The sequence below is a fragment of the Poecilia reticulata genome, linkage group LG13 (genome assembly GCF_000633615.1).
Source record: "Poecilia reticulata strain Guanapo linkage group LG13, Guppy_female_1.0+MT, whole genome shotgun sequence".
Lineage (NCBI taxonomy): Eukaryota > Metazoa > Chordata > Actinopteri > Cyprinodontiformes > Poeciliidae > Poecilia > Poecilia reticulata.
The window spans coordinates 23,404,216-23,415,605 of NC_024343.1; the positions used below are offsets into that span (position 1 = coordinate 23,404,216).

The window sequence follows — 11,390 nt, forward strand, 5'->3', positions numbered from 1 at the left end:
GCTGCCCATGAGGGACTGCCCAGGGATTCAAGTGAACACATACATTTTTATGACATAAATACATACTGTACTACATACTACGTAGATTTTCTGTAGCTTGTTCTGCAATCATGTTTACACCAGTTAAAAAACAAATAATTCAGGAACAAATAAGATCAGATGCAAGCTGGAAAACAGCATGAAAAGGTAAATGAAAATAAGTAATTTTTGGGTCATTGACACATAAGCAGGGATAATATTATATTACTTTATTTATCTTTTGTACAATGTAATTACAATACAAATATGTTGGTTTAAATACAAAAACTTCTGTAAATAAAGATTAAAAATAAACTCCACTGGTTCGCTTTGTTACCATCACTAAGCTAAGGTTTTACAATCAAGTTGATGAGGTCATTTAGTTTGCTTTGACGGAAAACACAATTTATAATTTGGAGGGCGCGCAAACAAGAGTCAAGGGCAAAAGTGGTCTCTGAGTGGACTAAAAGCATCTATTTTATGGACCAATCAATCAACCAATCAATCAGATTAGCTTAATAAAGAAAGGAAGGTAGAGAAAGCAGTTTGCTCAGATTGGAAGAAATATTGATTTAAACCAAATTGGCCGAAGCCTGGGAGGAGATAAAATGGTACAAATTAGGTCAGTCGCCTATAAATTTGGATGACGGAAAAAGTCAGGCCGTCAGCCGCAGGAAGGGAGTCGTTAAGTTCTTTAAAACAAGGAGCAGATAATGTTAAAAGTGGCAGTCCGTATTCATGGAGTGAAGCAGGAGCATCTCTGATCGGATCATAGCTTGTAGAAGAGAGAAACCACCTGCAGAAAGCCCTTTGATTATTAACATTTCTGCTTTTTTTTTATGCTGGATCTCCTCAGCGGGACCCGACCTTACCACACTCAAAGCGCTACCTACTTAGTTGAAGTTCAAACTGCATCACGAGTTGCACAGTTTGAGAAATTAAAAAGGAAAATTTGTGACATTGCAGTCAGACAGCTGACATTTTGTTTTAAACTGATCAGAGGTGTTGCTCCACAGTGTTTGAAGCTGCAGAGTGTAAAGACACCAGAGACGCTGTTTGTGTTGTGGACGTAATGATGAATATGTCTTAGCTCTAACCAAACCTGCCTCCTGCTTTTACATCCTATTCAACCTGTTTTGTCTACGTTTCTTCCATCAGACGTCCTTTTCCTTACTCCCTAAAGGTGCGACTCTGTTTCCCCTCCCTCAGTTTCTCACATACAGCTCGTTCTCCATGGTAGCAACATGTGCAGTTGTCCCTGTTTATGCGTCAGCTGAAACTTTGATTTACATTCACTCAACATGATTATTTCCCCGAGTCGCAAGCTCTCTGGTTGCCCTGAAATCTACAATACCTTGCAAAAGTATTTAAACCCCTTTGAACTTTTTCACATTGTGTGCCATTCAAACCACAGACATCAGTGCATTTTATTGGGATTTTATGTGATATGCCAAACAAAGCTGTACATATTTTTTAAAGATAATGGCTTAGATCAAAGCCTATTTGTGGGCTAGAATGTCCTAGTCAAAGTCCAGATCTAAATTCACTTGAGAAGGATGAGAATCACTCTTTTAAAGAGGTGGTATTATGTATTTTTCCAGGCACATGGTGCCATTTTATATCACATTCAAGTAATTCTGTTAGAAAAATGACATACAGGTCTGGAAAAAGTGAAGAGCCCACTGCACCGAACCCCATTAAAAACCTCATGATTATTCCACCAAATATTGATTTCTGAACTCTTCCTGAGTTAAAACATTAGTGTTGTTGTTTCTAAATGAATATGAACTTGTTCTCATTGCATTATTAGAGGTTGGGAAAGCACTGCATCCTTTTCATTATTTTGAACATTTTTCATTTTCTGCAAATAAATACTAAGTTTTTGCTTGAAATTTGGGAGACATGTCAGTAGTTCATAGAATAAAATAGCAATGTTCATTTTACTCAAACATATACTAATAAAGAGTATAAGAATAAAGAGGTTTCTTCATTTTTTTCCAGAGCTGTAAATGTAATAAAAATAACTTTTAAAATAATTTAACTTCACAATTTGGCGCTTTGAAATTGGGCTCCTACTCTTTCACTTTCCTTTCAGGATGTCGTCCCAACAATGTCACCGTAAACAGCTGTTCTTAGGAGAGCCAGACTGAGAAGCAGTTTGTACGATGAGCTCAACAGACAGAAAGTTCCACCAGGTGGTTGATAATTGCTGCTGCCACTAGTTTAGAGGAGCTCAGTGGGACGCTAGGCAACCAAGAATGGCTGCCACAGGAGATTCAAGGATTTCTTAAACATGCATGGAAGAATCAAAGCAACACTCCAGCTGTGTTTCTGACTAGGAAGTAACATTATAACATGATATAAAGCTAAAAAAAAGCTACATTTTACATAATACTTCTCTTTTTTAATTTCTGATGATATTTTGATGTAATTTCCTACTTGGAATGTGCACTACTTTGTTTCGGTCCATCACATGCAACATGGCAAAAAGGTTCATGGGGGTGGGAATACTTTTGCAGCGCACTGTGAGTGTAGCACTACCATGATACTCAAAGAGGTGAGTACACAATAATTATTGTACGTGAGGAGCGTATACCCTGTGTCAGCAGACATATGAGGATTTGTGAAATCTGGAATGTAGTGCATCGTTTCTCCATAGTTGCACAGTGAGGAGGAGCATTTTTCTTTTTTTCCACTGAGTTGTTAAAGTTCCTTGTGTTTGTTTGGTGAAGACAGACTGCTTGTGTGCTCTACTGTATGTGCTGGTTATCCTGAAGTGTCTCATGCCCTTGTTGTTAGGCGATTATCAAAGTAACAAGCTACACATCCAAGTGACACCGTTTTGATTTATCAGGCCTCAGCAGTGAGGTGGAAGAAACATGCGGCTATATACACCAGTCTGACTCATCCCAGTACGCAGCTGTAGTGGAAGTTGTGGTTATTTGGTTCCTGTTATATGATTAGGATTCCCACAGTGCTTTCCTTTCTCTGCTGTCATAAATCAAACACATTGGGATAAATAACATAAACATGCTTCTGAAACTCGGCTTCAGCTTACGGGTTTCAAGGTACATAAAACATGTTAAACTCAGAATACAATAAATAAAGCAATTTTGGCCATAAATCTGTACTAGTGGTCAGCAAGTCGTTTGGACTCTTCCTTTCAGGCATCCAGACTTCTGCCCCACTCGGCTGAGATCAGCATCGGTGTGTTACTTGAATCTTCTACACCTTCGTCCACGATGTTGCCAGACACCATAAAACCGCCACGATAAAAAAATATAACAAGCAAACGTCCAAAAATATCTTTTTGAGTTGGAATGCATCCAAGTTGAGTCCTCTTTTTTAAAAAAAAAAGAAACCACTGACCCCACAGTGCTTTCAGTAGGATGAACATGCAGTAAATCTAGGGACTTGCAGCAGGGAAAACAAAGCCAGAGTGGAGAAGCGATAGCACGAAGGAGAGAATGTTGACGGTTGGACTGAATGGATTCAGTTTGTGAAGTTCAGACAGCTGGAAACCTGATTCTCTCAGACTGCAGCCCAGCCGACTGCTGAGTTTGTCTCTATCTCACATGGGATCATAAAGAAAGAAATTAAGATCGTAGTAGCACTGACTCCAAGGCTGCCACAGGCTGGATGCTAGACCGTCTGAAAGGACCTGTATACCAATTAAGCAAAAATTCCTGGAATAGGTTCCCATCTTCCTCGGGCTTTAACCCCAGAGCAAGATCTACATTGTTAAGAGCCAGAGTCCAACTCAGAGCTCAATCTCAAAAGTTTTTTGCAGACTGTTGGAGAATGGATTGGCTGTGGCAGCCGGTGCCTTGTTCCCTGTCGGTTGCGTCGCTCCTTTTGTCTCCAGTGCCGCCCACTTGGCTTCAAAACGATCATCGTCTTGGGAGTCGCTAACCCCTGGAGCGGTTAGTTGGCTGCCCTCTGGAGGCCAGCTCTCTCCACTGCCACCACTGACCGAAGTCCCGTTCTGGAGGTTCATTGCGGCTGCACTGCTGTGGGGTGGGAGGCCGTTAATGGCTGACGACAGAGGTGGAGTGGAGGAAAACGTAGCTGTGTTAAACCCTGAGGGGTGTCCGGTTGCGCCGGCCGCTCCTGGATAGGAGTGGTGATGCCCGACAGTGCCCACTTTGGACCCTCCAGCAGCCGAGCCCATGGTCGGACCTGTGCTTGATGAGCCTGTGGCGGTGCAAAAGGCATTAGCCACCATTTGTGACGGTGTGATGCCTACCACAGGCACGCTGGCATTGGGGTAAGTCATGCTGCTAGCCAGACCAGGCATGTAGGTCTGCATCGGCATGAAGGCAGGTTGGACCGGCTGGTTGGCAAACATCCCAACAGGGGCTGGAGTGGCATCAAAAGCAAGGGGGAATGGTTGCATTGCACTTGGAAGGGAGCCAGGGGGCCCGGGCAGAGAGCCCTGCATCATGGGGGCTCCAGACATGCTCGGGCCCGACATAGTTGGGATGGACATGGACGGAAGAGACATTGGGGGGCCCGACACTGGAGGACCTGGTATTAGAGGAACAGATGATATTGACATGGGTGGAAGAGGCATTTGGGTTTGACACGGAAGGGCAGAAGGGCCAGAGATAAGAGATTTGGGCAAAGTACCGAGGGGCAATGGGACACTAGATACTGGGGCAGAGGACAATGTCGCCTGTGTGGATATATGATGACTGGTTACGGAAGGGGGCCCAGGGATGGCGGGTATGATGGGCCCAGAGGGAGGCGTCTGCTGGGCTTTGACAGCCTTAGAGACCTCCTCCAGCCATCGCTCAGCCTCTGAGGGGGTGCGCTTGTGGCCGCTCTGCAGTGCAGCAGAAACCGGAGGAGGGGAGTGGAGAGAAGGTTCTGGCTGCACCCAGGATGAGGTGGCTGGAAACACAAACAAAAAGAGCTTCAGACAGTGGGAACAAACCATCTACAGCTAACAATCTTCTGCATTCCTTCTTACCCTGGAGAGGTGCAGGCGGAGGAGGCAAAATTGGGGGCACAGTGCAGGTCGGAGGGCAATTTGCAGACATAGATGGGTTGGAGAAGAGCTCGTCTGATGGCTTGGCGAAGGATGTGTTGATCTGGCAACACAATGCATTTATACTACCGTCACCCTCACAAGGCAACCCCATGTCCATCTCTGGTACCGGCAGGAAAGGGATACATAGAAAGCAGAGAGAACAAAAGGAAAAACATGCAGATGAGACGAGAAGAAGCTTGAGAAATGAAACAAATACTTGAGCTAATGATGTTAATTCAAGGATGTTCAGGATTTAATAATTGTTGGTTACTAATGTGAAAGATATTAAAAGCACAAGATATTTAATTGTGTATTTTCAAAACTGATCAGCTACAGATAAAAGCTATAAAGATTTTCAAATGTATTTACACCACTTGAACATTTTTTCCCATTTTGTCACATCCCAACCACAAATTTTACTGAGATTTTGTGTGATAGACCAGCGGTGTGGGTACGGCTTTCAGCACATTTAATCTTTTCAGAAAATTGCATTTAGCCCACCTTAGTCTGTACTTTGTATAAACACTTTTTTGCTGCTGAAAAGTAAATTCTAACCCCAGTTTAAAATCGTTCACAGCCTCCAACAAGTTTGATTTCAGGATTACTTAGAGGATGTAATGTGACACATGCATTTGCATGAACTGTGTATTATTTGTGCTTTCATTCCTGGTGTCTTTTTCCTCACCTACAGAATGTGTTTAAAAAGTGAGAAATGTACACCTGCAGGGTCTGGGTTATATTGGAGAATACCAATGGGTATTGGCATCATATCTACCTTTCAGGTTTTCTTTTTGTTTTGTTTTGCATAGACCAAGGATATGTAAGTCTTCATCCTGCAGAGCTTAGAGGCTCCTTTAATCATCACACGTATAGGTGTAGAGTAAAAGTGCATGTTTGTTTTGTTATACCCCTGGCAATAGGAGGTTTCTGACTGGCTAGTTTGGTTAGCTGACTGACTGTACAGATCAATACTTGATATGTTTGGAGTGTCACCAGGGAGCAAATAAGCAATTTAATTGCCTTCTACCATTTAAGTGAGTATGAATGTGTATGGGAGCACTTTGAAGGTAATATATGATCAGAGCCTCCACCTCTGTATTCATACATACTGTGAACCATGGACTAAAGGTTTCTACTGCTGACGAGGGTCTCTCTGTGTCAACCAATTAAACAAATTATCTATCACTGAGTGCCTATTTGAAACCATAAATAAATGGATAAAATGAATGGAGGTGTCAAATGTCAGGGCCAAACAAGATTAAACTGGAAAGCTACTGGAATATGCTACAGTAACTTTACATTTTTACAACCTTTCGTTAAAACCATTTTCTTTTTAAAGTCAGTTTCTTTATGTGCAGCAGGTCACATGTTACTGGTGTCAAGGTTAGGAGGAGACCCCTACATGTAGGCTTGGTAGAGCATTATTGCCTCAGGGTTTTTATGAAACTGAGTCAGAAACAAATCTTTTGATTCCAACCAGCACATAAAAAGCAGATAAATATGAAAACAAAAAGTTTAAAGTTCCTATTTCTGAGGTGCTGTGAATGCTGCATAACACAAACAAACAAATAAACCTCCACTCCACCAACTCAATAATGAAGATATTTTATAAAAAGTTACTCTTCAATTACACCAAAGAAGCTTACTTATGTGTGCAATAATATAAACACTGAAATCTAACCTAACTGGACCGGCAACACAAATGTTAAAGAAATTTGTCATAAAAATTGTGAAATAAATAAACATAAAGTAAAACTTTATGTATATAATCATACGTATATAATTAATCCTCAGTTAATTTAATATGGAGAGATCTTAGATTATTGGTAAGATGTAAATATTGAACCCGTGAAATGTAATTCCAATCAAGTTTCAATCTACACCAAATTCTGCTACTGAAACAAACGGCTGCATTGTAAATGGTCAAAGTTTCAAGTGGTCCAATATTTTGTCCATAGTTATATTAACTACAGAACTGAATTATTTGAGTTGCAGAGGGCTAGGAAGATCAAAATTCAATCAGCACATTTGTAAAATATTTTCACAAAATCCATCTGTTTCGCCAACCCTTCTAGATGAAATAACATTAAGATATTACTGAGCTGAAATGGATTCTCTGGCTTCCTCCCTCAGTCCAAAAACATGGCTGTTCTTTCTAAATTGCCTCCATGTGTGTTTGTGCATGATTGTTTGATGTTTGATGATAAACTGGCGACCTGTCCAGGATGTACCTCACTTCTCACCCAAAGACAGCTAAAGCTATAGACAACAGATGAGTATAATAATGTAATGATACAAGAAGCCTAAATCATGTAGCGTTTTAAATATCTAAAAGCTTAACCTAAAGAAAATCAGTTTTGAAGTGACAAATCTTCTGTTTCCAAGGTCACTGAGGACAGAATGTCAGTGGGTGTCTACGTTTGTCAACATTTGTAAGCCAATCTACGAAAATGTCCCAACTCACCAGGGTTCGTGGCCTCAAAGTCTGTTTTGCGCTGCAGAGTGGATGGCAGGTCATTGAGGCGAAGCGACAGCTGTCTCTTAAAGGGAGAGTTCTTCTGACTGAGAGCTGGAAATCCCCTGAACGAGCCTTGGCGAACCAGCTGTTCGATGGGTGCATGGCGGCGAGGGATGGCGTGGGGCCCACCTGGTTCTGGTCGCTCCATCTGGGACGCCGTTCCCTCGGGTGGAGAGGCCGAGCCAGGAGGGAGAGCTGGGACGACAGAGGGCTGATCTGAAGGAAACAACGACCTGTGCTCAGTGATGTATGAGACCCAAACATGCATCCCTGCAATATTTTCCAAATAAGTATATTTGACAAGATTTTGAAGTGACTTTGAATTTACGGTGAGCGGTGAGGACTTGGGAGTGGTCTGCTACCTTTCTTTTTATCCTGCATCTTCTCATCTCGCTCACTGCTGCTTCCCTGCTGGCTGGAGGATGAATTGATGCGGAAGGAGCCCTCGCGCACGAAGGAGGTGCGACTGGCATCGAAAGAAGCCGTCACGCCACACTCCTTCTCTCTGCGCTGCTTTCTCTCCAGACAGGCAGCGAAGGCACAGCCAACTGCATGGCTCAGTCTCTCGCCCTGGTAGGAAACATTTGGGAAAAAAAGAAAAAAAAAAGTAATTTATTAAGCACACTAATCAGAAGAATCTCCTCTACATTTGTGAGAAAAAAATCTGTGCTCAGCTTGTACAACCACAATTTGCATACTGTTTTTTCTGGATGTCTTTATCACTCTTTCACACCATTTTGGAGGAATTTGTCCCAAAATTTAAATCAGGTTTAAATCAGATTTTTGACCTGTTTCTTGCAACACCATAATTTTTTCAGCCCCTCTGTTCTAGATATCCTGCTAGTTATAGCCAAGCTTAGGTGGACAGAAAGGGAACCCTCATTTCTCTCTCAAAGACACTTTGGTAAACAGAGGAGTTCAACCGAGGTGACCACTCAGGTCCTGCAGCAGCAAAATAAGTCCAATTCAGCAGCTTCCTACCACGGTGAACAAGAGTTGTTATAAAGCTATAGTGCTATGTTTTGCTGTTTTGGAACATAGTACTGTGCATTAAGTCAAACGTTGTTTTGGAAGCTTTGAGGTTCATTCAGAGTCAACTCTGCAAACCAAACTCATTCACTCTACATCTTTTTCAGGAGAAGCTGCTTCCTCCTGGCATCCCTATGCAGATAAACTGTACATGTTAAGTTTTCTTATCATTGTAATGTAATAAATTATGCCCTTTTAAGCGCTGTATCACAGTGTGTGCTTTCGGAAATTTATCTTAACATGAATTTGAGGTTTACTGTGCATCATTATTAACTCCGGTAAACATTGGCAGCTGCCTAAAATGTTTTTCACTAGTAAAGAATCTCACAGTTGACATACTTAGAAATTTCCTTAAGGCTCGTCCCAGATTAACAGGAAGAAACAGTTGCTTCTGTCAGGTCGTTGGTTAATCCTGCAGACCAGTGTTGCTCATTTAAACCTTGAGCTACAGCTTCACATATCCACATACATCCTTCAGAAAGAACATCAGCCTTATCCCAAGATTTCTTTTACCAGCTTACTCAAGAGAAATATTTTAAGAGGAAAAAAGCTGACACATTATTTAAAAGTTGACAAAAAAAAAATCTGAAATCTAAAAATAGGACATCAAACTTGATTACTTATTTATTATTGATTGTACCCTGAGACACTGTAGCTGAAAACTAGTCTACAGGGCTAACTTTGCAATATTTTGTGGTGTGCATTGTCGCTTTTGAAATAAATAAACAACAACAAACACGGGAACTGTTTCTGATTATTTCATCTAATGAAGTATAAAACGTTTCTGTCTTGCTTCCAGAACTTGACAGTTTGATTTGTCAGATAATACACTTATTTGTTTGTAATTAACTTAGATGTAAAGGACCGGGTTGCATTCCCATTTGTGTCTAATTAAGGTAATTGGGATTAGGTTGTAAATCCCTCATGTTGTCAAACATAAACATGAATTAATGACATTTCAAAGAAACCAGTTCCATAGCATTTTCTCTACAAAAATGCAGGATGTCTGTCGCCTCAGCAGCGTCGCCGTGCAGAAGAAAGGAGACAGAAGAGATAGTTTATCTGAAGATGGATGGGTAGAGATATAAAACCAATATGTGATGGAATCAGAGACAGAGACAGATAACCACAAAGGCTTCTGGTTAATCCCGTCCTCTAATCCCGCAGGTCTGTGCTCTGTCCTTCTCTGTGCAGATTATTAATCCTCTCAAACAATTTAAAGCTAAAAAAAAACCCACAAAGAGACACAGATTCTCAAGAGATTTGAATTACGCAAGTCAGCATTGGCTTCATGCAGTTTAAAAACAATTGTACTTTAAGATGTCGGCGCTACGGATGAATTGGGCGACTTTTCATAGCAACATTAAAGCATCCATCCTAAAATTTGTCTAATTTGCCCTTTAATATGACTTGATCAAAATATTGAAAAATAAACAATACAGTAAAAGAATAACCAAAAAGTATTGTAAATAAAATAGTCCTACATTTCTACCAGTGCTATTTTCTAGGCTCAATTTATACCCTAGTTATTTGTTTTTTAACCAGAACTGTATTCGTTAACTCTGACTACAGATTCTCTAAAGTCCAGTTTGTGATTTACAAAAACGTTGATTTGTAAAAATGAAAGATGAATGTATGTTTTCAAAAAGTACTGCTACAAATCCAATCTTGTGAACGCAAAGTTGGCACCTCATCACATCAGCTTAACGCATCAATAAATCCTGAGTGTTCCCATCAAGTTTCAACAGTGGTTACCAATATGCTATAGACTGGAGCAGAAATCTAAAATCAGTAGAATTTATATTTAAAGAAAAGTAAAGCAGGTTGGAAAAATTGCAGGTTTTTGACGCTGAGCAGCCTCACCGAGTCCTTCAGAGCCATGAAGCAGTGGCACATCCACCGTCTGGTGGTTCCATCTCTGCAGATGTAGGAGAAGGCCTTGTCGTAGTTCCGGTCGGGAGCGCAGAAGGAAACCTTCTCGATGGTCTGGTCCACAATGAGGTCCTGACAGAGGAAGTCAGAGGAAGACAGGAGAGAAAGGCGGTATTAATCAGGCGGGACGTTCCACAGTAAAAACCAGTCAGTAGGCACTGTTTCATTTGATTGTGTGAGGCCTGAAGAAGGAGAAACAGAAAATCCTGGGCCAAACTTGCCCACTGACTGATCCCGATTACTTGACATACTGCTTTAGGTCCTTGCTTAACTCCATGAAGCTTCATCCTCTCTCATTGCAAACCCGCTGATGACAGAAAAGACCACTAACCACCAACTAATGACACTGACCCTCTTTGAATCTTTGGGTCGTCTCCACTGCTTGCCCTTCTTTGTCTGAAAGGGTTATTCAGCTGCTTTCAGTCTACAGTCACTATAGATGAAACTAAGAGGGGGGCCCCGGTCTTTCTCTGTGTACATTAAGGGGCCCCCGGCTCAGCGCTTTGACTCGCACTCAAACACAGAAAGAGAAAGAAAACAAGAGGCGAAGGGGAGAAGAAAGGGAGCAGGGTTCACTCACTCATCCACACACTTCCTTCCTCTCTTTCAGAGTCGGCGAGAAAATAAGACGGGTAGAGCACAAGGAGAGAGAGAGAGAGGGAAGTCTGGAAAAGAGGAGAAAAGGAAGGAGGGATGTGGAGAGAAAGAAGTGGAAGAATAGGAGTCCATTCAATATGGGCCAATTAGTGAATCAAAGGGGATGCTGGTACCAAGGTGAAAGGCTGGGGAAAGACCAGTGTTTGTGTGGTAGCATGTGTGTGTGTGTGTGTGTGTGTGTGTGTGTGTGTGTGTGTGTGTGTG

At 41.6% G+C, this 11,390-nt stretch overlaps 1 protein-coding gene across 5 annotated transcripts in view; it reads right to left on the reverse strand.

Moving 5' to 3' along the window:
• Positions 1-227: 227 nt before the first annotated feature.
• Positions 228-11,390, reverse strand: part of numbl (NUMB like endocytic adaptor protein) — a 66,033-nt gene continuing 54,870 nt past the window's right edge. For all 5 annotated transcript variants that reach the window (XM_008426104.2, XM_017308295.1, XM_008426101.2 and 2 more), the window contains 5 exons: positions 10,461-10,601; positions 7,931-8,138; positions 7,515-7,784; positions 4,991-5,170; positions 228-4,911 (listed from right to left, as the gene is read on the reverse strand). In XM_008426104.2, the coding sequence (XP_008424326.1) occupies positions 3,779-4,911; positions 4,991-5,170; positions 7,515-7,784; positions 7,931-8,138; positions 10,461-10,601 (1,932 nt within the window). In that variant the 3' untranslated portion in view covers positions 228-3,778. The remainder of the gene's footprint in view (positions 4,912-4,990; positions 5,171-7,514; positions 7,785-7,930; positions 8,139-10,460; positions 10,602-11,390) is intronic.